This window comes from Staurois parvus, unplaced genomic scaffold (assembly GCF_062004578.1).
Source record: "Staurois parvus isolate SC_StPar_1 unplaced genomic scaffold, SC_StPar_1.0 ptg001357l, whole genome shotgun sequence".
NCBI lineage: Eukaryota > Metazoa > Chordata > Amphibia > Anura > Ranidae > Staurois > Staurois parvus.
The window spans coordinates 340,001-367,952 of record NW_028319153.1 but is presented as its reverse complement, the minus strand read 5'-3'; the positions used below and the strand labels follow the sequence as shown (position 1 = coordinate 367,952).

The 27,952-nt window shown below is 43.1% G+C and overlaps 1 protein-coding gene across 2 annotated transcripts in view; it reads right to left on the bottom strand.

Annotated features, from left to right (window-relative positions):
* The window catches only part of MMEL1 (membrane metalloendopeptidase like 1), a 275,311-nt gene that overhangs the window by 50,815 nt on the left and 196,544 nt on the right, over positions 1-27,952 (bottom strand). For both annotated transcript variants that reach the window (XM_089661636.1, XM_089661635.1), the window contains exons 9-13: positions 20,736-20,870; positions 17,112-17,201; positions 14,322-14,458; positions 8,443-8,536; positions 1,428-1,556 (exon numbers count right to left, since the gene is read on the bottom strand). In XM_089661636.1, coding sequence (XP_089517762.1) covers positions 1,428-1,556; positions 8,443-8,536; positions 14,322-14,458; positions 17,112-17,201; positions 20,736-20,870 — 585 coding nt within the window. The remainder of the gene's footprint in view (positions 1-1,427; positions 1,557-8,442; positions 8,537-14,321; positions 14,459-17,111; positions 17,202-20,735; positions 20,871-27,952) is intronic.

Sequence of the window (27,952 nt, the reverse complement as noted above, 5' to 3'; positions counted from 1 at the left end):
TGAGGCTCTGCTCTCTCGGCAGTCGCTTACTTCCTCTACCACCGTCTCCATCCACAACTCGCAACATGCGATCTGGGCTTGCTCCCAGAGCAGGAGGTCGCAGGTCACATCAGAGGGCTCCGTGGCCAACATGTGGCCCATGGGCCACCGGTTGGGCACCCCTGCTCTAAACCTTGTAAGTACTTCCCCTTACACCTAGCCACCTAGCTCTCACCGAAAGTCTAAAGTTGGCCGCACACTGGTACAATTTCATTTGAAAATGTTTTGTTTTACGAACGTTCGATTTTCTAATGGTTGGAGTGGTTAAATCGATGTTTGTTTTCAACCTCAGTGGAGAAACACAATTTTATTTTTTTATCGATGTATGTGATTTTCGTTCAGGAAAGCCCATTCATTCTAAAATATCAACAGCATGCAGAATTTTGAAGTGATTTTTACTTGGCAGCACTGAGCAATATTAAACCCTCAGTTTTTAAGCACTTTCAGTCGCTGATTTATTCACTTACTGAGTACTGATCTTCTTTATTTTTTAATCTATGCCCGTGTTCCAGTTTAAGCTGGTACCATGACATCTGCTGCAGGTTTTCAGTTTCAGGGTGGCTCCTTTTTTTTGCCACATCGTATGCAGCCTTGTATGCAGGGACTAGAGTTGTGGCTGCCTACACTGTGTGCATCAATAGAAACACACAGCCCCATAGCCGAGGATGGCAAGATACTCCCCTGCTCCACCTGCCTCCTTCCCCCTTCCTTCTCCAAGCTAACAGACTGTCTGGAGACTGCACTGTCCACTGTTAACTCTCTGTTGTAAAAACCAGAAGTTCAGGGAAGCAGAACTGAGAAAGAAGGAGTCAATTCCACTGAAAATTGTAAACTGCATGTGCTGGGGTAAGAATTGTAGCAATAGTTTACTGGGGAATGTTTATTTTATTGGGATTCATTTGTTAAACTAAAATGTAATGATGGAACATTGAATAGAGTGCTGGACTGATTTGTGGCTTTTATATATCCCTTGAGCAAAACATTCATTTACAAATCCTCTGGCATGTAAACCATCTACATTATATGTTTTCAGTATATATTTAGCAGTTTGTCCGGTGTTCAGATGTAGTTTACAATTTCGCTTTAACAACAATAAAAAAAATAAAATACCAAAAACTGTACAGGGAAGCCAAAGCCAGGGACGGCATATGTTGAAGGCGTGCTCTGTTATCTACTGCATTATGGACAACATTGGCTGCACCTGGAACATTTCATACTGGGATGCACTAAAGCTCTGTAGAAGGTGCTTGGGAAATCGGACTGGCAATATGTTTCTAATAAATTCAGGAACGTTTGACAATACTGCAACTTATTTATGATGTGGTAATAGTTTTGAGCAGAGAAGACCATTTGTAGGTGGATAGGTCAATACCGGAAAGGTTACATACCATCCTCTTGCTCTCACCAGCAAATGTTTCCTTGACGTACATGGCGCCGACTGCATTCTCCATGTTGCTGTTGACATAGCTGACGCACTCCCTCCAGCGAGCTTCTTCTAATGTGGTCCCGTAGAGAGCCTGACGAATTTAACACAGTATTTTATTATTGTCCCCCCTAACCTTGTGTACAATGATTCCAACATCCTACATCCTACTGCCCAATTTACAAAAGCTGAACTCTGGGCAAACAGTTGAATACACAGATGAAATACATACATGAGAACAGGTATACCTACCAAATGATTTGCATTTCTATCCATCCAGTCCTAAGATTTACGCAACTCTACCACGCAGCCCAACCGTGTCTGACAGGGAAGGGACCTGACTGTTCTCTGCTGCAGTTCAGTAATATTTCCAAGTCTTGTCCCTTCCCCAGCCTGTGACTGGACAGTGAAATGAGAAGAAGCACGCTGATGAGCTCCTTCATTCTGCTCCCTCCTCCTATCAGCACTTTCCCTGTTAGTGCATGTGCACTGCAGCACATCTGATTGGCTACTTTTGCTGCTTCTCTCTCTCCGTGTCTTAGCTTTGCTGTGCAGGGGACTGAATAAGGCTGGCACCAGTGATTAAAGCAACCATAGTTCTGTGAAACCCTAGGGTCCTTCCAGAGGTTGTTAGGGGATTTCTAAGCTGTAGCAGATTGACCTCCAGTCTGATGGTACCTTCAAAGTTCCATGTCCAACACCACTTGGCATGACACCAATGATCTTTTCATATGTCTGTAAAGGCAGTATTCTAACCACAAATAAGAAAAATTAATAATAGCGCCTATGGTCAAAATTATAAAACTTACTAATAGTGTACCAGCTGCAAAAAATCACCATATATAAAGTGTACCAATAAATAAATAATTTGCGCTAGTAAATGTGTATAAAAAGAAATCATCAAATCATAAGTCCAGAAAAAAATATATATATGCCAATACCACAAAAAAAATTAAAAAAACTTTTAAGTGCAAAAAACTTTTGTGCAAAAAAAGTGTCTAAATATGAAAAATTTTCACCAAAAAACCTTGATAATATAATGGCAGATCATCCATAAATATATCTTCAGAAACGGAAACTCTGCAACACATCGATCCTCATTGATCGAAATAACAGGATGAAAAACTTTGTAGTTAATCGAAAATCCACTTCTCCAATAGATAAAGGACCACCTTCAAACGTATCCATGGGGGGAAATGCCAAGCACTTGAGAGAAACAGAAAGACTTCATGGTGCAATATTATAAAAACCAATTCCTTTATTAGGTACTCATTGCACTTACTCAAGAGGTGTCCCAGCCGACACCAGCATCAACAGCATAACAGCAATCACATAAACGAGCCTGGCTACTCAGCACATGCGCAGTAGCTGGCAGCCAAAAACGTAATGACGTCACATCAATCAAGCTCCGCCCTACGCGTTTCGTCATCGACGTCCTCACGGCGCGGATAGATGTGAGCCGTCTCAACCTCCTTAAATATTCACTCACAGGAAACGAACAGCTGACATCAATGGGGAATCAAGCAAAGCAAGCCGCCCCACAGATGACAGGAGTCCACAAAGGATATACAATGTATCCAATATATTTGCCATCACAAGCAAAAAAACTTTAAAACAAGAGAACAAAAATAGAATAAAAAGAAATTTGAATAAAACACTAATGATAAATAAATTAAATAAGTAAATACATTAACGGGCCAGCACCCTCTAAGACTGTGTTTCAAAAAGGGAACTTAAAGGGCCAGTAACACTTTCAACACAAATAAAGAGGAACTCTAGTAATAATAGAAAAATAATGCAAAAATTGTACAAAAAACATACAATCTCCCATATATCATCTTTAAACAGTTACCTATATAAAAATATACTTAAAATAGCATAAAAATTAAAAATTAAAAATTTGTGAGAAAACAATTCAAATCTATATCGACATTTAACCCAAATGGTTGCAAGGAATTTAGTTCATAAATCCAAAACGTCTCTTTTTTGGAAATCTCATTAGCCAAATCCGAGCCCCTCCAATGGGGTTTTACCATCTCGATCCCATAAAAGGTAAGTAAGCTCGGATCACAATTATGTACCAATTTGAAATGTTTGGATACACTATGTTTATCAAATCCTTTTACTATGTTTCTTATATGTTCGCCTATTCTTGTTTTTAAACATCTCCCAGTTCTCCCAATATATCTCAAATGACATGGACATTCTAAAACATAAATCACATGTGTAGAATTGCATGTAATCAGGGATTTAATATCATATTCTTTTTTAGAAAATGAGGAGCAGAATGACTTTTTTTTATTATTACCACCTTTTACAGTCCTACAAACTTTACACTTCCTACAAGGAAAAAAACCATTTAAATTTGGAAACAGATCGAACTTTTTTGGGGGTTCGATGACATTGCGAGCCAGTTTCATCCTAAGAGACTTATTTTTCTTATAAATGAATTTAGGAGTTAAGAAAGTCATTCTGCTCTTCATTTTCCAAAAAAGAATATGATATTAAATCCCTGATTACATGCAATTCTACACATGTGATTTATGTTTTAGAATGTCCATGTCATTTGAGATATATTGGGAGAACTGGGAGATGTTTAAAAACAAGAATAGGCGAACATATAAGAAACATAGTAAAAGGATTTGATAAACATAGTGTATCCAAACATTTCAAATTGGTACATAATTGTGATCCGAGCTTACTTACCTTTTATGGGATCGAGATGGTAAAACCCCATTGGAGGGGCTCGGATTTGGTTAATGAGATTTCCAAAAAAGAGACGTTTTGGATTTATGAACTAAATTCCTTGCAACCATTTGGGTTAAATGTCGATATAGATTTGAATTGTTTTCTCACAAATTTTTAATTTTTATGCTATTTTAAGTATATTTTTATATAGGTAACTGTTTAAAGATGATATATGGGAGATTGTATGTTTTTTGTACAATTTTTGCATTATTTTTCTATTATTACTAGAGTTCCTCTTTATTTGTGTTGAAAGTGTTACTGGCCCTTTAAGTTCCCTTTTTGAAACACAGTCTTAGAGGGTGCTGGCCCGTTAATGTATTTACTTATTTAATTTATTTATCATTAGTGTTTTATTCAAATTTATTTTTATTCTATTTTTGTTCTCTTGTTTTAAAGTTTTTTTGCTTGTGATGGCAAATATATTGGATACATTGTATATCCTTTGTGGACTCCTGTCATCTGTGGGGCGGCTTGCTTTGCTTGATTCCCCATTGATGTCAGCTGTTCGTTTCCTGTGAGTGAATATTTAAGGAGGTTGAGACGTCTCACATCTATCCGCTCCGTGAGGACGTCGATGACGAAACGCGTAGGGCGGAGCTTGATTGATGTGACGTCATTACGTTTTTGGCTGCCAGCTACTGCGCATGTGCTGAGTAGCCAGGCTCGTTTATGTGATTGCTGTTATGCTGTTGATGCTGGTGTCGGCTGGGACACCTCTTGAGTAAGTGCAATGAGTACCTAATAAAGGAATTGGTTTTTATAATATTGCACCATGAAGTCTTTCTGTTTCTCTCGAGTGCTTGGCATTTCCCCCCATGGATACGTTTGAAGGTGGTCCTTTATCTATTGGAGAAGTGGATTTTCGATTAACTACAAAGTTTTTCATCCTGTTATTTCGATCGATGAGGATCGGTGTGTTGCAGAGTTTCCGTTTCTGAAGATATATTTATGGATGATCTGCCATTATATTATCAAGTTTTTTTGGTGAAAATTTTTCATATTTAGACACTTTTTTTGCACAAAAGTTTTTTGCACTTAAAAGTTTTTTAAATTTTTTTTGTGGTATTGGCATATATATATTTTTTTCTGGACTTATGATTTGATGATTTCTTTTTATACACATTTACTAGCGCAAATTATTTATTTATTAGTATTCTAACCACCACTGTAAGGGGGGAATTCTTCCGATTGACCACCAATGTAAGGAATATTCTTTCCAATGACCACCAATGTAAGGAACATTCTTCCCACTGACCACCAACGTAAGGAGTATTCTTCCCACTGGTCGCCAATGTAAGGGGTATTACTCCCACTGACCCCTAAAGTAAGGGGCATTCTTCGCACTGACCGCCAAGGTAAGGGGCATTCTTCCAAATTATCAAAAATGCATGGGACATTCTTCCCACTGACCACAAATGTAAGGGACATTCTTCCTACTGACCACCAATTTAAGTGGCATTCTTCTCACTGATCACCACTGTAAGGAACATTCCTCCCACTGACAATCAATGTAAGGGGCATTCTTTCCACTGACCCCCATTGTAAGGTGTATTCTTCCCAGTGACCACCAATGTAAAGAACATTCTTCCCACTGACCACCAATAAAAGGAACATTCTTCCCACTGACCACCAAGGTAAGGGACATTCTTCCCAATGATCACCAATGTAAGGAGCCTTCTTCCCACTGACCACCAATGTAAGGAACATTCTTCTTACTGACCACCAATGTAAGGGGTATTCCTCCAACTGATCTCTGATTAAATAATTTTGGCAAAGGTTCCTTGAGACCTGAAAATTATATTAATGCTTCCTCTGGGATAAGAAGGTTGAGAAAGGTTGGATTAAGGCGAAGCACAGTTGACCGGTGGCAACAGAGACAGTTTATTTATTTATTTATGGATTTAACTGACAGACGAAATGCCCTGGGAAGGCATCTTTCACAAGACTTTCAGATGCAAATTTTACATAACTGGTCAAAGTTGCTTTTGGATGTAGTCTTTCCCATTAATTATCAACCATGGAGTTTCTCCTGGAAAATGAACACTTGTCTTTCTGGGGAATAGAAGGAACAGACGAAGCAGCTACTGACTCTCCCATGGATATGCAACAAAGTCTGCCAGAATCATCCTGTGGCTTCATCTGCAAAGGTTCTTGCATGTTCAGGTCATTGCATAGCTGGTGGTACTTAGCAACAATCATCAGGTCTTGGATGAATAGTAAAACATCTTCAGTTGTATAAAATAGGTCCAAATAAATATGATAAGCTACACATAGCACTTATGACTTTCTGTTATCTCCTTGGCATGTCTCCTGGATCCTTGCATCTGTGGACAACCAGAGAAGACCAGCATTTTTTACAATAGCAGCCCAGTGCCAGGATCCTTGCATGCTCCAGTTGCAACATGCATCTCAGTATTTACATCCTCTTCCCTGTTCTAGATAGAGGACGCTGCAAGAATAGGTGAAAAACTCAAAGTGACAGGTGGACTTCACAGGATTATTTACATGTTGGAGACCTTATATACCACCTAAACAACACATAAAGACTGATGGTGGCTTGTGATTGTCTTCTGTGACTGGCCACTGTGATTTCATACAGATCTGCAGAGTCTCCATGTCTTGAAGAGGGTAAAGCAAGCCACGAGAATGAGCTTCCTTGAGTCTCGGACAGCCTATCTCAACCAAGGTTCAACCAAGGTTCCATGGAAACCAAGAGTTACTCCAGAGGTTGCAACATAGTTAATTTTGTCAAGTAAAATATTTTCCTCATAATTTTTGACAGCATGTTTCCAGGGATGAAAACTAAATGAAAATTACTCTGAATTTTCGTCAATTTACAAAAACTATGCCGAAAATTAATTCCAATTATCGTCACCGTATGAAAACGGGACGAAAATGTGGGAGGGACGTTTTACTTATAAAGATGTTATAGAACGGCTAAATCTTTGTCTGTGTAGTTTGTTCAAACCTTAATACCATAAATAATAACATGTTATTAGATTTTTTTTTACTCCACAGTATATAATGAGTTTAGAAATTCTAAATATACTTAAATAATGCATTACAATTTAACTAAGCCCATTACATTTTAGTTGACTAAACTGAATTTAGCCAACTAAAATTTACTGGAGATTTTAGTCGACTAAAATGTACTGCAGATGTTAGTTGACTAAAATACAACTAAAACTAAATTGAAATATGATGTCAAAATTAACACTGGGTTGCAAGGGGCTCCTTCAGCAATGAGCAGCTTCTGCCTCTCAGATAAGTGACCAGTGACACCATTGATCATTTTAACTATCTGAAAGGAGCACATTCTTCCTCAATGGCCACCAATGTAAGGAACATTCTTCCCAAAGTCCGTCACTATAAAAAGCATTCTTCCCATGGACCACCAGGCTAAAGTACTGTGAGCTGTAGATATCGTAATTGTTGGCATGGATTCCCTAAGACCCGAAAGTTGTTTCAAGGTGTCAGGAATGGACTTGCCAGTGGTGGTGGGACTCACCTGCCTTGTGGGCTGCAGTACCAGGGCTAGCCAGCGGGTGCTCTCAGCAACTAGAGGCTCACTCCTGCAATGAGCCATCACCTGAGGCTGATTACAGCAGGTGTATTTAAGGAATGGCCAGGCCTGTGATCAGGGCCTTGGTGTATGTTTCCCATGAGCCCCTGTACCTGCATCCTGTCTGCTTCCTGCCTGATCCTGATTCTGCTTTAATCCTGACTCTGCATGAACTCTGCCTGTCCTGACCTCGGCTATTCCTGACTACGCTTCAGCCTGCTCCTTGTACCTTGCCTGCCCGTTTGCTACCGACCCGGCCTGCCCGACTACGCTTAGTATTGTTCTTATTGTTATCTGTTGGAGGTTTGGTTGCACTGTGTTTATGTTTAGTCTTGCACTGCGTTTATGTACTGTTTAGTCTTTAATAAATTGTATTGTTTATACTATACCTGGAGCCTGTGTTTCCCTGTGTCAGTCCACACATTTCTGGTCATACCCGGATCCCTAACACAAGGGTTCTTCCATGTTAAAAAAAATTGAGATAGGCTAGTCTGTGGAATAGCAAGTCCTTTCCAGGACCCCCTTGAGATTAGGAATATTTCTGATAGCATGATAGATGACAAAAGAGTAATCCAAAGACATTCCCCAAGGCAATACATTCCCCAAGGCAAGACATTCCCCAAGGCAAGACATTCCCCAAGAAACAATTTTATTGATTGCAGCGTATTACCTTTCTGTAGTTGGCCCGTGCATCTTTGTAGCGTCTACTCAAGCTGCTGACTCTGTCTATTACCAAACGCCAGACTAGGTAGTTCTGTAAAGTGCTGAAAGAGAGAAAGTCAAACGACCTTATGCCTAGAAAGACTAAGATCACCGATACTGTAGCTTTGCCTATAAATGATTTTACGGGAAGTCTTTGATATGCAAAACAGGTCACAGCACATACTGTAGAAAAACGGTCATGTCACAGTGATCTTATAGTCAGATATTGGAAATGTGAGTGTTTTCATCAGGGCTTTTATTCAGAAGAACGTGGGGCACAACCAACAATTCCAGAACTCAATGTACGTACTGGCAAGGGGTGTGCGGTGCACTGGGGGATCTATTGATGCTGGCTGCTGGGGGAACTATTGTCACTGGTGGGGATCTGTTTTTGTGTAAGGGTCTATTGTTGCCGGTGGGAATCTATTGTTGTTGGGGGGTCTTATGTTGGTAGGGATCTACTATTGAGGGAGAGGTTGCTGGCTGCTGGGGTAAATCTTTTGTTTTGGGGGTGGTCTATTATTCCTGGTGGATCTATTGTTACTGTGGGGGCAGGGCGGACTGACAACTCATGGGGCCTGTGTCCTTGCCCAAACTCAAAAAGCCTATGAAAAAGGTACCAGGGGCATCTCATGGGGCCCCCTACTGACCCTGGGCCCTTGGGCAGTGCCCGAGTTTCAAAATGGTCAGTCCGCCCCTGTCTGAGGGTATTTTGGTGCATGACATCTATTGTTTCTGGGGAGGATCTACTGTTAAGGGAGGTTGGCTGCTGGGTAATCTATTGCTTCTGGAGGTCAGGACTCTGTGCAGGACAGTCAAGTTCCTCCACCCCAAACTGGCTCCTCCATGTCTTTATGAACCTTGCTTTGTGCACTGGTGTGCAGTCATGTTGGAACAGGAAGGGGCCATCCCCAAACTCTTAGCATAAAGTTGGGATCATGAAATTGTCCAAAATGTCTTGGTATGCTGACACATTTAGAGTTACCTTCAATGGAACCAGGGGGCCGAGCCCAACCCCTGAAAACTGACTCTACACAATAATCCCCCCTCCATCAAACTTTACACTTGGCACAACGCAGTCAGACAAGTACCGTTCTCCTGGCAACCGCCAAACCCAGACACGTCCATCGGATTGCCAGACAGAGAAGCATGATTCATCACTCCTGAGAACTAGTCTCCACTGCTCTAGAGTCCAGTGGCGGCGTGCTTTACACCACAGCATCCGCCGCTTTGCATTGCACTTGGTGATGGAAGGCTTGGATGCAGCTGCTCGGCCATGGAAACCCATTCCATGAAGCTCTCTACGCACTGTTGTGCTAATCTGAAGGCCACACCAAGTTTGGAGGTCTTTAGCTATTGACTCTGCAAACAGTTGGCGACTTCTGCGCACTGTGCGCTTCAGCATGCGCTGACCCCGCTCTGTCATGTGACGTGGCCTACCACTTGGTGGCTGAGCTGCTGTTGTTCCCAGTTCCTTCCACTTTGTTATAATCCCACTAACAGTTGAGCATGGAATATTTAGTAGCCAGGAAATGTCACGGATGGACTTATTGCACAGGTGGCCACCTATCACGGGACCACGCTTGGAGTCACTGAGCTCCTGAGAGCGACCCATTCTTTTACCAATGTTTGTAGAAGCAGTCTGCATGCCTAGGGGCTTGATTGTATACACCTGTGTCCATGGAGGGGATTGGAACACCTGAACCCAATGATTTGGAGGGCTGACTCAATACTTTTATAGTGTATCTCCCTCAAATTTGATTTTTATTTGGTTGTTTTAGCAAGATTAGCTGATATAATTCTTTATAAATAGATTTTAATTGGTTTATGTTATTTGGCACCTTAAAAGATACAAGAGATAGAAAACTATGCATCTCGAGTTTGTTGTTTCAAGTTTTTGTTTCCCAGTCACGGTATTTCGAATGTAAACACAACTTGTGTGATAATGAGAAGACCCCTTAACTTGATATAAACTGCATGTGATTAACCCCGATAGGGGTATGAAATAACAACGAGGCTTTGGATCCCATCTACAAACAAGTTATTGGAAGGAAAAACAAAACTATTAACATTGCAATCTTAGTGGGATAGGAACAATAAATTGTTCTAGGAAACTTTAAATAAACCAAAGATTTTTTGTACAGACATTAATCCATGGACAGACCTTTTCATGACAGGCTGCTAAGAAAAATACAATCTTTAATTGACGTTTACATAGCAAAATTGCCTCTGCAGCAATGAGCTTAAATGGGCAGGAAATTAACCCTTTAAAGTGGACCTGAACGCAAAAAAGCAAAAATTTGTTATCTTGTAGGGAGGGGCGGACTGACAACTCATGGGGCCCCCGGGCAATAGGGGATCATGGGGCCCCTGTGTCCTTGCCCAAACTCAAAAAAGCCTATGAAAAAGGTACCAGGGGCATCTCATGGGGCCCCCTACTGACCCCGGGCCCTCAGGCAGTGCCCGAGTTTCCAAATGGTCAGTCCGCCCCTGCTTGTACATCATCTAGATCAGTGGTTCTCAACCTTCTTAATGTCGTGACCCTTTAATACAGTTCCTCATGTTGTGGTGACCCCCAACCCTATAATTATTTATCCAGTGATTATAATTCATGACGTGTCGTTTTACCTCCAATACTGCTGCTTTCAACACAGTAGCTGCTTTCTGCACAGTAGCTGCTTTCAACACAGTAGCTGCTTTCTACACAGTAGCTGCTCTTTACCCATCGGAAATATGAGTTTTCCGATGGTCTTAGGCGACCCCTGTGAAAGGGTCATTCGACCCCCAAAGGGGTCGCGACCCACAGGTTGAGAACCACTGATCTAGATGTTAATTGTACACACACTGGTCACCTTATTAGGTCCACCTGTTCCATTGCTTGGTAACACAAATTGCTAATCAGCCAGTCACATGGCAGCAAATCAATGCATTTAGGCATCTAGACGTGGTAAAGGCGACTTGCTGAAGTTCAAATCATCAGAATGGGGAAGAAAGGAGGTTTAAGCGACTTTGAAGGTGGCATGGTTGTTGGTGGCAGTCGGGCTGGTCTGAGTATTTCAAAAACTGCTGATCTACTGGGATTTTCACACACAACCATCTCTAGGGTTTACAGAGATTGGTCTGAAAAAGAGAAAATATCCAGTGAGTGGCAGTTATGTGGACAAAAATGCCTTGTTAATGCCAGAGGTCAGAGGAGAATGGGCAGACTGGTTTGAGATGAAAAGCAACAGTAACTTATGTCAATATGGACGAATCCCTCTGGAGAATGTTTCCAACATCTTGTTGAATCTATGCCACAATGAATTAAGGCAGTTCTGAAGGCAAAAGGGGGTACAACCCGGTACAGGAGCAGACTGACCATTTGAGCACTCGGGCACTGCTCGAGGGCCCGGGGTCAGTAGGGGGCCCCATGAGATGCCCCTGGTACTTTTCATTGGCTTTTTCAGGTGTGGGCAAGGACACAGGGGACCCATGATCCCCTATTGCCTGGGGGCCCCACGAGTTGTCAGTCCTCCCCTGACTCGGTACTAGCAAGGTGTACCTAGTAAAGTGGCCGGTGAATGTATCTAAGCAGTGCCCTGAAAAATGTACCTTTTGTCTTGAGGTCCTTCTGAAAAGGAAAAGTGTATTTGTTGTGCATAGTCATTACTGTGCCTTGAGCCTCATAGCTGTATTTCTGCCGTGTGAGATCATCTGAGGCACTGCTGATTCTGACTGCTAGTCTCAGAGGATTTGGAGAGAGATTTTCTGGTGTCACTACTGTGCTGATCACTGTTCCCCTTGCAGGGGAGGAAGCTGTACCTGAAGACCTGTAGTGCAAGGATCTTCCTGTTTCTGTTGTGTCCATTCTACTTCCTCTACCATTTCTGCTGCTTCTTGATTTCCCCACTATGCACCAGACAACACCAGATAAACAGTTATCAGTGGGGCAGCTCTGACATGAAGAAGCAAAATCATGCCGCTACCAAGATGGCCACCTCTGTATAGAGACACAGTGCAGAACAAGGCACAGCAAGTTAGTAATTGTCAATGATCATCCACTGGGAGTCCACAAGCAATACTGATGACTAGTCCTTTTTTGGGGCACTATTTCCAGAATTCAGCTTCTCTTTAAGCAGTCACATCTAAAAGTTTAGTTCTCTGTAGAAAACAATATTTATCTCTATAGTAAAGCAAAATGCATCAATGCACGAAAAAACATGCGCATGGGTGTAAATGAAACCGAAGGTTCACTCCTCTGCCATGACCATATGTAGCAGCCTTTCTCAACCAGCATTTTGTGGAACCTTAGGCTTCCTCCAGATGTTGCTAGGGGTTCCTTGAGGAAGTAGCAATCTCTGTCTCTCAGATTAAGTAACCATTGACACCAATATTTTTAGCCATCTGTAAAGAGCATTCTTTCCACAAACCACCAATGTAAGAAGCATTTTTCGTAATGACCACCAATATAAGGAACATTCATTTCACTGACTACCAATGTAAGGAGTGTTCTTCCCACTGACCACCAATATAAGGAGCGTTCTTCCCACCGACCACCAATGTAAGGAGCATTCTTCCCACTGACCACCAATGTAAGGAGAATTCTTCCCACTGACCACGAATGTAAGGAGCATTCTTCCCACTGATCACCAATGTAAGGAGTATTCTTCCCACCGACCACCAATGTAAGGAGCATTCTTCCCACCGACCACCAATGTAAGGAGCATTCTTCCCACCGACCACCAATGTAAGGAGCATTCTTCCCACCGACCACCAATGTAAGGAGCATTCTTCCCACTGACCACCAATGTAAGGAGCATTCTTCCCACTGACCACCAATGTAAGGGACATTCTTCCCACTGACCACGAATGTAAGGAGCATTCTTCCCGCTGATCACCAATGTAAGGGACATTCTAAGTCTTTCCCTACTGACCACCAATATAGGGAAGTTCTGCACTGACTCCCAATGCTGAGGGCACTTTTCCACAAATAACACATTTTTACTATCTGCATTTTGTTTCTGTCCATTTTTTATTATTTGTTTTAATTTTTTTTAATTAAAAAATTGTTATATTGAGCAGTCCTACGTACTGTATGCCACATTCTCTTTCATTTATATTTAATTTATTCTCAGCTTACTGTTATGTCGAATGTACCATGAACTGAAGATCTAGCAATTATTAACAGGAAGAAGCTATTTCAAGGGTTCCCCTATGGGGGTTCCCCAAGACCGAGGAGTTATTTCAAGGGTTCTTCTATGGGGTTTTCCCCAAGACAAGGGATTTATTCCAAGGGTTCCTCTATGGGGGTGCTCCAAGACACAGAGGTTATCTAAAGGGTTTCCCTATGGGGGTTCCCCATTACCCAGGAGTTCTTTCAAGATTTCCTCTATTGGGGTCTCCCTAAGACCCAGGGGGTATTTCAAGGGTTCCTCTATGGGGGTTCCTCAAGACCCAGAAGTTAATTCAAGGGTTCCTCTGTGGTGGTTACACTAGACCCAGAAGTTATTTAAATGGTTCCACCATGTTAAAAAGGTTGAGAAAGGCCGAGGTAGAGTTTTCTATGGCACATTTGGCTCCATGGCAGCTACATAAATTCCGAAATCACGTTTTCTGTGTAAACCAACAACACAATACAATGTTCAGAAATGCCGGGCATTATTTACAAATATACATCATGTAAACCCCGGGACCCGGAATGTACACTCTGCTGCAGTCAACCATCAAATAATTTAACTGCTGTAAGGGATCATTAAAAGACCCCCATTGCTTAAAAGCCGGTCTCTGGAGTCTACGATGAGAGGGGTAGAAGTAAATATTGTCCTTTTGCGTAAATAACAGAAATCTCAACACAGCATGGATAATTACCTTGCTGAGTAGTTGGAGATGATTGTTTTAAGCTGATTGAGGTACGGGACCCCATAGACCACCACCTCCTCGTCCAGCTGGAGCTGAATGTTCACAGAAGACATGACGCCTTGGAAGAAGCTGGTCCAGTTAAAGTCCTAAAGACATATTTACACGGGAAGATGAATGTGATAGTTTCCAGCCATGGAAATCTATAAACGTTAACATGTTCATGTCATTTCAGAAATAGTGATGAGCTCAGAATGTTCGAAGTAGGAGCTGAACCCAAATGTGCAAGCCACAAGGAAGCTATCAACTGAATAAGTCAGGGCTTCTCAACCAGGATTCCTTCGGAGGTTGCTAGGGTTTCTTGAGCAGTGAGTAATTTCTCTCTCTCAGATAAGTTCCCACTGACACCAATTATCTCTTTAGCTATCTTCTCAATGACCACAAGTGTAAGGAGCATTGTTGCCACTGACCACAAGTGTGAGGAGCATTGTTCCCAATGACCACAAGTGTGAGGAGCATTGTTCCCAATGACCACAAGTGTGAGGAGCATTGTTCCCAATGATCACAAGTGTGAGGAGCATTGTTCCCAATGATCACAAGGGTGAGGAGCATTGTTCCCAATGACCACAAGGGTGAGGAGCATTGTTCCCACTGACCACAAGGGTGAGGAGCATTGTTCCCAATGACCATAAGTGTGAGTAGCATTGTTCCCAATGACCACAAGTGTGAGGAGCATTCTTCCCAATGACCACAAGTGTGAGGAGCATTCTTCCCAATGACCACAAGTGTGAGGAGCATTCTTCCCAATGACCACAAGTGTGAGGAGCATTGTTCCCACTGACCACAAGTGTGAGGAGCATTGTTCCCAATGACCACAAGTGTGAGGAGCATTGTTCCCAATGATCACAGGTGTGAGGAGCATTGTTCCCAATGACCACAAGTGTGAGGAGCATTGTTCCCAATGACCACAAGTGTGAGGAGCATTGTTCCCACTGACCACAAGTGTGAGGAGCATTGTTCTCAATGACCACACGTGTGAGGAGCATTGTTCCCAATGACCACACGTGTGAGGAGCATTCTTCCCAATGACCACCAGTGTGAGGAGCATTCTTCCCAATGACCACAAGCGTGAGGAGCATTGTTCCCACTGACCACAAGTGTGAGGAGCATTGTTCCCACTGACCCTCACACTAATGTATCATGAGTTGTAGATACAGAATAGCTATTTTTAGCGGGGGTTCCAAAGACCAGAAGGTTATTTCAAGGGTTTCTCTGTGTTGAAAAGATTGAGAAAGGCTGGTATAGGTCAGTCATCAGTGCCCAGGGCATTCCCTAGCCCGCAGCTGCATTTATAGATTGAGCATGTTTCCATTGTGGGGTGGGGAATGCCTTGACCGCTATGATTGGACCAGTACAGCGACAGCTTCCTGGTGGGCTTGCCCAAGTGAGTTCGAACTAGGATCCTATTCAGAAGCCATTTTCAATCATGTTAAATCTGCAGCTTTCATTAATCTCTGATGCTCGTGCTATGAAGGTCCTAGTTCCAGGACATCCTGTTATAGGGAGACAACGCTCTGTCCCTGTTTCCCAACTGGGTTCCTGCGTTGTCACCATGTCATACAAGCTTCTGATAGAGGCTACAAGCAGGGCTGCTGTTAGAAACCATGAGGCCCCATCAGGGGTGGACTGACAACTCATGGGGCCCCAGGCAATAGGGGATCATGGGGCCTCTGTGTCCTTGCCCAAACTCAAAAAAGCCTATGAAAAACATACCAGGGGCATCTCATGGGGCCCCCTTCCAATTAGTCAGTCCGCCTCTGGGCCCCATACAACCAACCTGACAGGGCCCCCCTCCCCTAAAAACAACCCCTCAGCTTCAGTTATCAATAAGAGCAGCAAGTGATCGGTACTGATCACTCATTGTGTTCATTCAGGAAAAGAAGGGACTGGTTAATGTGAGATATTTACCAGACCTTTCACCTACTCTCCATCCTGAAAGATCCTATTGTGTGCTTGCAGCTGCCGGTGGGAAGGAGAGGAGGGAAGCCGGCAGCACTGTGGGGGTGGGGGCACACAAGGGGGTCTAAACAGAATTGGAAAACTTATGATGCATGGGGAGGGTGATGGGAGTGGTGGTGGGGGGACTTACTGGAACCGATACCCTGTATGGCTCTCTCTGCAGCAGCTTAAACCAGCGGGAGGAGAAGAAGCCGGCTTTCAGCTGCTGCAGAGAGAGCCATGCAGGGGATCGGTTCCAGTAATAGCCCCTCTCGCCGTGCTGAGCACCATCCCTGCCCATATCTGGTTCACCCAGCTGCCTGGGCCCTGTACAGGAGCTCTGGTGGAACCCCCTTATCCATGGCCATGTCCGGGTTAGACACCCCCCCCCATCAGTTTCTATTGCTCTATGAGGCTTGCTTGGAACATTTCCCATCATTTCCTGACCCAATGACAACTTATTACCAGGACAGGTAGTGAGTGGAAATCTCTAAGACAGAGGTGTCAAACTGGCGGCCCTCCAGCTGTTGTCAAACTACAAGTCCCATCATGCCCCTGCATTTGGGAGTCACGCTTGTAACTGTCAACCTTGCAATGCCTCATGGAACTTGTAGTTTGGCAGCAGCTGGAGGGACGCCAGTTTGACCCCCGTGCTCTAAGGGGACACAGGCAGCAATGAAAGATTCTTTTCAGGGGAAGACTCTGGTCTTCAACAACTTTATATTGCTATCGGTGGTCCCGCTGGAGAATTTCCTGTCTTTCCATGACATTGTGACAACGTCGGTGGCATTTCTAGTTCAATACCTCGATGGCAAACCTCTGCTGGTACTCCGTCAGCGTCATTTTATTGTACAGCAGGGTGACGTCGTTCCGCTCCTCGGATGGAGCCGTGGCCTGAAATTCAGAGACAGGGAAAAAAAAGGCAATGAATGGCAAGGACTGTATTGAGAAGTTACAAGGACATCCAATTCATTGCAGTTTAGTATTTCTAGTAATGGAATATATTTTACTGGCAGCTAGTATAAGTCCCTGGATCTGACTTTGTATCAGCTTCCTGCTTCTTTGACATGGGCAGAACGGAAAAAATCATTTAGGATCGATTCTTAAGTTACTAATTTTGTTTAGTTATATTCGTAATAAAATTTGTTTTGTTTCATTTATTCGTTTTTGGCCAGATTTCAAATTTTTCTAATGGATTCAAAGTATTTGCATCAAATTCGCATTGAAAATATCAAATCGATCCAAATTAATTTTGAAGAGTAGCTGGTTCTAGTATATTCAAAATTCAAACAATTTTAAAAAAATTCAAAAATTCTAAATTCTTTTATTATAGTCTGTTTTTTTTTCTATTTATTCTTTTATATTCTGTTCTATTCTTTTATTTTACTTTCTATTCTATTCTTTTGTATTCCTTTATTTTTTTAATCTGTTCTATTTTTTTCCTTTATTTTCTATTCTATTTATTCTGTCCTTTTTCCAATAGATTCAAAGTATTTGAATCAAATTCGCATTGAAAATATCAAATCCAAACCAAATTCTTTGTGAAGAGTAGCTGGTTCTATTATATTCAAAATTCTAATTTAGGAAGAAAGTTAAATTCTATGTTATTTTATTCTATTCTATTTTTTTCTATTTATTCTTTTATTTTCTGTTCTATTCTTTTATTTTACTTTCTAGTATATTCTCTTCTTTTGTATTCCTTTATTTTTTTTTCTGTTCTATTCTTTTCCTTTATTTTCTATTCTATTTATTCTGTCCTTTTTCCGATGGATTCAAAGTATTTGCATCAAATTCGCATTGAAAATATCAAATCGATCCAAATTAATTGTGAAGAGTAGCTGGTTCTATTATATTCAAAATTCAAATTTAGGAAGACAGTTATATTCTATTTTATTTTATTCTATTTTTTTCTATTTATTCTTTTATTTTCTATTCTATTATTTTATTTTATTATTTCTATTATATTCTATTCTTTGTATTCTATTCCTTTATTTTTTATTCTGTTCTATCCGTTTTCTTTATTTTCTATTCTATTTATTCTGTCCTTTTTCCGATAGATTCAAAGTATTTGCATCAAATTCGCATTGAAAATATCAAATCGATCCAAATTCATTGTGAAGAATAACTGGCTCATATTGTTGATTTCCTTCAAAGATTGTGTGTATAAGAATATGTCTGTCTTCCAACTTTCGAGTTGAATTGAATAGAATAAAAGAGAATAGAATAGAAGATAAAAGAACAGAACAAAATAGAATAGAAAGTAAATGAATATAATAAAGAGGATAGAAGAGAAAATAAAAGAATAGGATAGAATAGAATAAAACTGAAAAGGAAATAAAAGGATAGAATCAAAAAAACAGAATAAAATAGAATATAGCCGTCTTCTGAAATTCGAATTTCAAAAAGAATAGAATACAATAGAAAATAAAAGAATAGAATAAAACAGAAGGGAAAATAAAGGAATAGAATACAAAAGAATAGAATGTAATAGAAAGTACAATAAAATGATAGAATAGAAAATAAAAGAATAGAATAGAATAAAATAAAATAGAATATAACTGTCGGGGTTGAAATAATAGTTTGTGCGATTCGGTGCGTTGCTCTCACTGTGTTCAGATGACATTTTCAGCCCTGTTTTAGCCGTAATGTAGGCTTTATTAGTCCATTTTGTCCTGATTCTTCCATAAACCATTCCTTAAGCCCTGAAGAAGGGGGAGGCCTGTCCTCGGAAACATGTTAGCTGTATCTGATGACCCTTTTCTATTATTATTAAGTCATTTCTAGTGAGATTTCCATTTTTACTAGGCAATTCTAACCACATATTCAGGCCTGGATCTAGGGGGGTGCTGGGGAGGTACGAGCCCCCCAAATTTTAATTGCACCCCCCCAGGTCACTGAGACTGCATTCACTGATCCATGAGGCAGTCAGATGGGGTCAGTTGAAGTAAGGGAGTACTCTGATGAGGACAGCTGATGTAATGGGGACTCTGATATGGGCAGCTGATATAAGGGGGTTCTGATAGGGACCACTGATGTAGGGAGTACTCTAAGGGGGCAATTGATTTAAGAGGGCTCTGATAGGGACATCTGAAGAGGGGGCACTCTGGTGTAGTAAACCGATGCAAGGGGGCACTCTGGTGGAGGAAACCGATGCAAGGGGGCACTCTGGTGGAGGAAACCGATGCAAGGGGGCACTCTGGTGGAGGAAACCGATGCAAGAGGGCACTCTGGTGGAGGAAACCGATGCAAGGGGGCACTCTGGGGGAGGAAACCGATGCAAGGGGGCACTCTGGGGGAGGAAACTGATGCAAGGGGGCACTCTGGTGGAGAAAACCGATGCAAGGGGGCACTCTGGTGGAGTAAACCGATGCAAGGGGGCACTCTGGTGGAGGAAACTGATTCAAGGGGGCACTCTGGTGGAGAAAACCGATGCAAGAGGGCACTCTGACGAGGGTCATGATGTAGGAGGGGGGACCCTGATATAAAGGGGGACTCTGATAGAGACTCCCTATATAAGCTGGAACAGGTTCTGTTTGTTCATCCCAGTCTAATGACAACCCAATATACTATATATTGGGATGACTCCTGCACTTCCTCTGCACTACCTGTCAGATGTTACTTTCAGGTCTTTACTCGTGGTACAGAAGTGCGCCCAGTGACCAGAGATTTCTGCATCTGTGGCAGACTGTCAGTGACTCACTCACATTGTTGACATTAGACCCCTGACTTTTTTTTCTGCACCCCCAAATCAGATAGGCTAGACTTGGCTCTGTCACATGGGAGGAAGAAGAGTGAGTCAGATGATCTCCATACCTGGAAGTTATTTTTCTTCACTTCCCATGGCTGAACAGGGCAACAAGGGAGCAAAGGGAAGGTGAATGCATACTGTTCCCGAGGGGGGCTTAGGTTTGTTTTATCCATTTATGACAGTGGAAACCACTTTTGGTGGGCCACAATACCCGAGGCCAGTAGAAAGGACTACACTGTGATTGGCAGCACCATCAGATGTCTGTTCTACTGACTCCCAATCGTCAGTCATTAAAGCAGTTTTATTTTGGTAAAAAGAGTAAGCGTATGGAAGAGTTCAGTGTTTGCAGTGATGGAGGACACGAAGAAGATGTTTGCGGTGATGGAGGACACAAAGAAGATGTTTGCAGTGATGGAGGACACGAAGAAGATGTTTGCAGTGATGGAGGACACGAAGAAGATGTTTGCAGTGATGGAGGACACGAAGAAGATGTTTGCAGTGATGGAGGACACGAAGAAGATGTTTGCAGTGATGGAGGACACAAATAAGATGTTTGCAGTGATGGAGGACACGAAGAAGATGTTTGCACTAGATTTTTATATGCTGTGTTTGCAGCTAAAACTGGTGGAATGCCACAGATCTATGGTCCAGAGGGCTTAATATGCATGATAAAAACATACCTTTGCAATATCGGATTCCAAATCCATGACACGGCTCATTTCCTCCTGGACAAAGGCATCGTCTTTTGTCAAGTTCTTGTCGTCCCTCACCATCCGGGCAATGGTGATCATGAACTGGAGGTAGGCTTCTCTTATCTGTGAACACAAGACATCTCTCAATCACATTGTCTATAGGTGATCCGGTTTCAGGAAGCCAATACCTGTGAACAGGTGCCAGCACGCAGGTGGAGGACTTCTGACAATAGCCGATGTGGACGTCAGCACTTTGGTAGAATGTAAAAAAAAAGTAAATGCTGAGGTCTGGTAATTGCTGGATATTCTTTGGTTCCCCCGTGACCTGTGTTCCTGTGCTTCCGCTCTTGCTGATCTGTTGCTGACCCGGGTTGCTCCTGACCTTGCTCTGAGACTTCCTGATAGAGACCTTGGCTTGTCAATGACCATGCTCTGCTTGCTTTTCTGGTACTGACATCGGCCTGCTACTTGGCTACGCTTTCTCCTGCCTACCTGTGTATGACCCTGGCTTGCCTTGACTGTGTCTCTGACCCTGGCAGTTACCCACATGTACTTCTGAGTGTGCTCCTGCTCATGTCTTCTCACCATGTTCCCAAGGTTCTTCTCCAGTCTGCCAACTATGATCCTCACCTGGTGTGTCTCCACCTGCTACCCAATGTGAAGAAATGTCACCAGCACACCAAAGATTCCTCAAAAGGGTCCAAAGCTTTATTTAGTGGTCACATGGTATATACAAAGGCAACGTTTCGGAGCCACGCAGGGCCCCTTCTACAGGCGGCCTGACAAAGGGGCCCTGTGTGGCTCCAAAAGGTTGCCTTTGTACTCAGTGCACCATGCCACCAACCCATTGACGCTTTACGGCCATCAATAGTCCTTCTCCCAGCAACAACCCTTAGTTACATTTTCAGTGTAGCCAGCTCTTTCTCAAGCATGGAGAGTGCAAAAGCCAACTTTCCCACCTCCCATTACATGGTACCCACCACCAATCAAATATAAATGGACCAGCCCTGTGTTCCAGTCAGAGCACAGCATAGAAAAGGACCTAAAAAACACCCCACGTCATATCAAACAGGCCTACTTCTTGACCCTCATCAAGGCCCTCTCCTCCAATCCTCGCCGACTCTTCTCTGCCTTCAACTCTCTACTCTCTCCACCCCCACCTCCACCCAGCACCTCACTCACTGCCCTTGAGATTGCCAATCACTTCAAAAACAAGATTGACACAATTCGCAAGGACATTGCCGCAACTCACACGCCCTCTCAACCCGTCCCCTCTCACACAGCTACCCCCTTATCCCCCCTCCCCCTCGACATAACCCGCTGGGACTTCGTCGCTGCTCAAACTCTCTCCAACCCCCTTCACCCTCACTCAGCTACCCCCTCATCACCCCTCTCCCACGGCCCCACCACTGCTCTGACCTCCTCTTCCACCCCACCCTACATTCCTCATACTGAAGCTCCCCCCACACTCCGCACCTTTGACCTTACTACCATTGAGGAAGTCTCCAAGATCCTCTCTGATGCCCGCCTCACCACCTGCCCCCTCGACCCTATCCCCTCTCAACTCCTACGACCTTCCTCCTCCTCCATCCTACGCTCCCTCACCCACATCTTCAATCTCTCCCTCTCCTCAGGCAGTTTCCCCTCCCCTCTGAAACATGCACACATCACCCCCATACTTAAAAAGCCCTCCCTGGACCCCAATGACCCGAACAACCTCAGACCCATCTCCCTGCTCCCATTTACATCTAAACTCCTCGAGCGCCTAGTCTACACCCGCCTATGCTCTCACCTCAACGACAACAACCTCCTCGATCCCCTACAGTCCGGCTTCCGTCCCCTACACTCCACCGAAACTGCCTTACTCAAACTCTCCAACGACCTGCTAACCGCCAAAGCTAATGGCCACTATTCAGTGCTCCTACTCCTTGACCTCTCTGCGGCCTTCGACACAGTCGACCACCCCCTCCTCCTCAAAAAAACTACACTCCCTCGGCCTCAGAGATTCTGCTCTCTCCTGGCTCTCATCTTACCTGTCACAACGCTCCTTCAGCGTTACCTATAATGCTACCACCTCCCCCTCACTCCCCCTCTCTGTTGGGGTCCCTCAAGGCTCTGTCCTCGGGCCCCTTCTCTTCTCCATCTATACCTCCTCCTTTGGCCAACTCATACACTCTCACGGCTTCAACTACCACCTCTATGCCGACGACACACAAATCTATCTCTCAACCCCCCACCTCACCCCCTTGGTCTCAGCCCGAATCACACACCTACTGAGTGACTTATCAGACTGGATGTCGCTCCACTTCCTTAAATTGAACCTCTCCAAAACCGAGTTTCTTGTCTTCCCCCCAGCCTGGACACCACCCCCCATTGATTTCTCCGTCACATCCAACAACGCTACCATCAAACCCGCCCTGCAGGCCAGAGTACTGGGTGTCATTCTGGACTCCAACCTATCCTTCCAGCCCCAAGTCCAATCTTTAACAAACTCGTGCAGACTCCACCTCCGCAACATCGCCAAAATCCGCACGTTCCTAACCCCAGAAACCACTAAACAGCTCATCCACTCCCTCATCATATCACGACTCGACTACTGCAACTCCCTCCTCACTGGCCTGCCTCGCCGCTGGCTATCCCCGCTTCAGTCCATCCTGAATACGGCTGCCAGACTCATTCACCTTTCCAACCGCTCTGTCTCCGCCACCCCCCTCTGCCAATCCCTCCACAACGGATCAAATTCAAAATCCTAACGCTGACGTACAAAGCTGTCCACCATACTGCCCCGAACTACATCACTGACCTAATATCCAAGTACCGCCCAACACGCACACTCCGCTCCTCACAAGACCTCCTTCTCTCTAGTTCCCTGGTCTCCTCCTCCCATGCCCGCCTCCAGGACATCTCCAAAATACATCCGTTCCTAACCCCAGAAACTACTAAGCAACTCATTCACTCCCTTTTTATCTCATGACTCGACTACTGCAACTCCCTCCTCACCAGCCTACCTCACCACAGGCTATCCCCGCTTCAGTCTATCCTGAACTCAACAGCCAGACTCATCCACCTTACCAACCACTACGTATCCGCCACCCCCCTCTGCCAATCCCTCCACTGGCTTCCGATTGCCCAACGCATAAAATTCAAATTACTAACACTGACGTACAAAGCTGTTCATAACACTGCCCCAAACTACCTCACCGACCTGATATCTATCTACCACCCAAAATGTACTCTCCGCTCCTCACAAGACCTCCTACTCTCTAGTTCCCTGGTCTCCTCCTCCTATGCCCGTCTCCAGGACTTCTCCAGGGCTTCCCCCATCCTCTGGAACTCACTACCCCAATCCATCAGACTGTAACCTACTCTCCTCACCTTTAGGCGCACCCTGAAAACCCATCTCTTCAGGGAAGCCTACCCCGCCCTCACCTAATTGCCGATCTCCTCCACTCTTCCAACCACTCCATCCCCCACAGCTATTTCCACCTGTACCACTATCCCCTCCCTCCTAGATTGTAAGCTCCAAGGGGTCCTCGAACCCCTCGTGTATTGTATTGTATTGTTACTGTACTGTCTCGTGTACTGTCTACCATTATAATGTACAAAGCTGAGCAAACTGTTGGCGCTATATAAATACTGTATAATAATAATAATAATACTTTGATTTTTTTTAAGTTTTTTTTTATTATAATTTATTATTCATTCATTCATAAGTTTATCCATTTTAAACAGATTTTTTTTTATATATTTAGAGTTTATTATTTATGTACAAACTTTTTTCCCCCAATTAAAGCTTCACACCTTTTTCTGTCCTAGTCCTGTACCCCTGTATGTGATGGTATAATACTAGTTGTTTTTTTTCTAGAAAATGCCTTAAATACCTATTTACTCTCAGTAAAAGCACAACTTCCTGCTCTGTGCTGGCAGAGCTGATTAACAGTATGTCCGTCCGTCCGTCTATCTATCTGTTTTTATTAAAATATATTTTGAAATATATTGAATATGGCCAAAATTGTAGTATTTCAAATATATGTCAATATATTTGGGAAGAATATTTTTAAAATATATTTCAAATATATTTTTCTTCCATGTGGGTTGTGCTGCTTCTTCCTCTCACATTCCAGCCCTGTTGTACAGGTATTGTTGAGTGCCGCTAATGTGGGGGTATATGGGGGTATATGGGGGGCAGAGGGCTGAAGATTTCAGAAAGCAGCCACTAGGGCAAGGGACACTTCTCATTGAATGCAAATACTGTCCCTTGTACTGATTTTTTTTTGATCAATTTAAAAGCCTGCTCTGTGGCACGACAGGACGTAAGGGAAAAACTCCTTCTTGGGGACACAGTGAGTAATAAATGATCATAGAGGTGCTGTCCTTTCTAATATCTTTGTAGTGCACATGAGCGCCATGGCATCATCCGTTCCTATTCCAGCAATACAGCACGACCATGGGAATTAATGGGGCCATGGGGCACATGCACATTACATAGAGATGCTGATGAGGACATCATTGCTGGAAAGGCAGTTTTAGGCTAAACAGGGTCACAGAGTGCGATCGCTCCAACAGGAAGGAAGGTAAAAATTGAACATACCAGGCTGCACTCAGGTTGGATGAGAAATTAAAGCTGAACTCCAGGCTAATAAAAAATACACGGATTAATGCAGATCTGTAATCATTAATACATCATTAAATGTATTTTTTTTTAAATCCAAGTAGTGCAAGTACGTAGATGTGACCTGATATCAGCCTCTTGCAATCCCCATACAGCAGGGCTGGAATGTGAGAGAAGGAAACAGCACAAGGAGCCAATACATTCATGTGTTGATAAGAAGCATATTGATAGGAGGAGAGATCAGAGTAACAGAGATGAGCTCATCACTGTGCTGCTTCTCCTTTCACTGTCCATTCACAGGCTGGGGTCAGGTCCGAGACAACCTGGGCTCAGAGAAATGTGTTGAGTGATACTGACCATCAGACTGAGGACATCTAGTACTGCAGGAGAAACCTCTGGACTGCAGCTTTGTTATGTTATCATTTAATGGACTATTTATTTTTATTCAATTTTTGTCTGCCGTAAACAAAGGAGAAGTTTAAAAAAATTGAAATTGTCTTTTAAAGGACATATTTCTGCCCAAAAGAATATAACGGGATGCAGATCTCACAGATGACTCCGCAATAACGTTCTGACATTTTTGTTGGGTTCCCTGTGCGCAGACGAAACTGCAAATCAAAACATAATCCCGGTCCTTACATTAAACTGTGAGAGCGTAAAATTACCCCAGAAGACAATTTCCTCATAATGTATGATGCATATGGCTTCTATCAGGAGATTAGTAGGAGCATGCATGGAGATTTCAGAGCTCCAGTAATTTATAGCACCAGAAGGGGAAATCTGGCTGTGTAAGGATGTTATTATCTGCGGGGCGCTGCAATGCCTGCTGCTTCATGTTTATAATCATAGGAAAGACTGACACTTAGAGGAATCGTCCGTATAACAGACTGAAACACAGAGGGAAAGGAAAGGAAATGAAAAAGGAAAGGAAAGGAAAAAGGAAAGGAAAGAAAGCAGGAAAGGAAAGGAAGAAGGAAAGGAAAGGAAGAGGAAAGGAAAGGAAGAAGGAAAGGGAAAGGAAAGGAAAGGAAAAAGGAAAGGAAGAAGGAAAGGAAAGGAAGAAGGAAAGGAAAGGAAAAAGGAAAGGAATTGAAAGGAAAGGAAAGGAAAAAGGAAGAAGGAAAGGAAAGGAAGAAGGAAAGGAAAAAGGAAAGGAAAGGAAGAAGGAAAGGAAAAAGGAAAGGAAAGGAAGAAGGAAAGGAATTGAAAGGAAAGGAAAAAGGAAGAAGGAAAGGAAAGGAAAGGAAAGGAAAAAGGAAGAAGGAAAGGAAAGGAAAAAGGAAAGGAAAAAGGAAAGGAAAAAGGAAAGGAGCGGAAAGGAAAAAGGAAAGGAAAAAGGAAAAGAAAGGAAGAAGGAAAGGAAGAAGGAAAGGAAAGGAAGAAGGAAAAAAAAAGAAAGGAAAGGAAAAAGGAAAGGATAAAGGAAAGGAAAGGAAGAAGGAAGAAGGAAAGGAAAGGAAAAAGGAAAGGAAAGGAAGAAGGAAAGGAAAGGAAGAAGGAAAGGAAAGGGATGGAAAGGAAAGTAAATGAGAGGAAAGGAAGAAGGAAAGGAAAGGAGAGGAAAGGAAAAAAAAGAGGAAGGAAGGAAGGAAGGAAGGAAGGAAAAAAGAAAGAAAGAAAAAGAAAGAAAGAAAGAAAGAAAGAAAGGGAAAAAAACCAAGGAAGAACAGTGAGAGATAGATAGATGTGAAAAGAAGGAAGGAATGAAAAACTAAGGAAGAAAAGAGGGGAAGGAAGGAAGGAAGAAAAAGTATTGCAATAAAGAGATGTGTCTGTTGTGTGGTTGTAGAAGCACTATGTACAGTGTGTGGGGTAGGTGCAGCGCGGTGCGGCAGCTGTAATCACTCATAGGTCCGGAGTGCAGTAACTGACGTATTGAAGAACTTGCAAACAGTACATCAACCTGACTGGGAACTTACAGTTAATGTAGCGGAAAGTCAGCAGTAGAAGGTCCGAACTGAAGATAGTGCTTGCAAAGGCCGGTGAAATGTGACTTGGCCAGTTCAACCCAAGAGGGAGCTTGCTGAAGTGCAGACATAGGCCCTGCTCTTTCCCTACTCCTCCAGAACCTGTCCCTACCACTAGTGCAGTCACTGACAGATGGGTATGCTCTCCCTCCACTAGCCACTTCACAAAAGCGCACCAAAACCTGGGGGCAGGAACTTAAAATGACTGCGTGACCCAAGATGGCCACCAGGGTCACTTAGATGCAATGTAGCCAACCAAAATGCTGCTCCAGGGAACCAAGGGAGCCATAGAGAAACCAAGTTTCCCTTGGCTTCCCCTCCAGCTGCAGTACCGATCCAGACAAGCACCACCTACAGTGCAGAAATCAGACTGCACCTGTCTACAAGGACAGCCTTGACACCTTCATCAGGGATCACGTTCTTTCTTTATATATCCTATATATGTACAGTATAAATATGTTTATATTATATACTGCTCAACAAAAATGAAAAGAAGACTTTTTATTAAGAGTCTAGCATCAAGTCAATTACACTCCTGGGATATGGATCTGGTCAGGTAAGTAGCAGAGGGGGTTGTTAATCATTTTCAACTGCTTTGGTGTTAATGAAATTAACAACATGTGTAC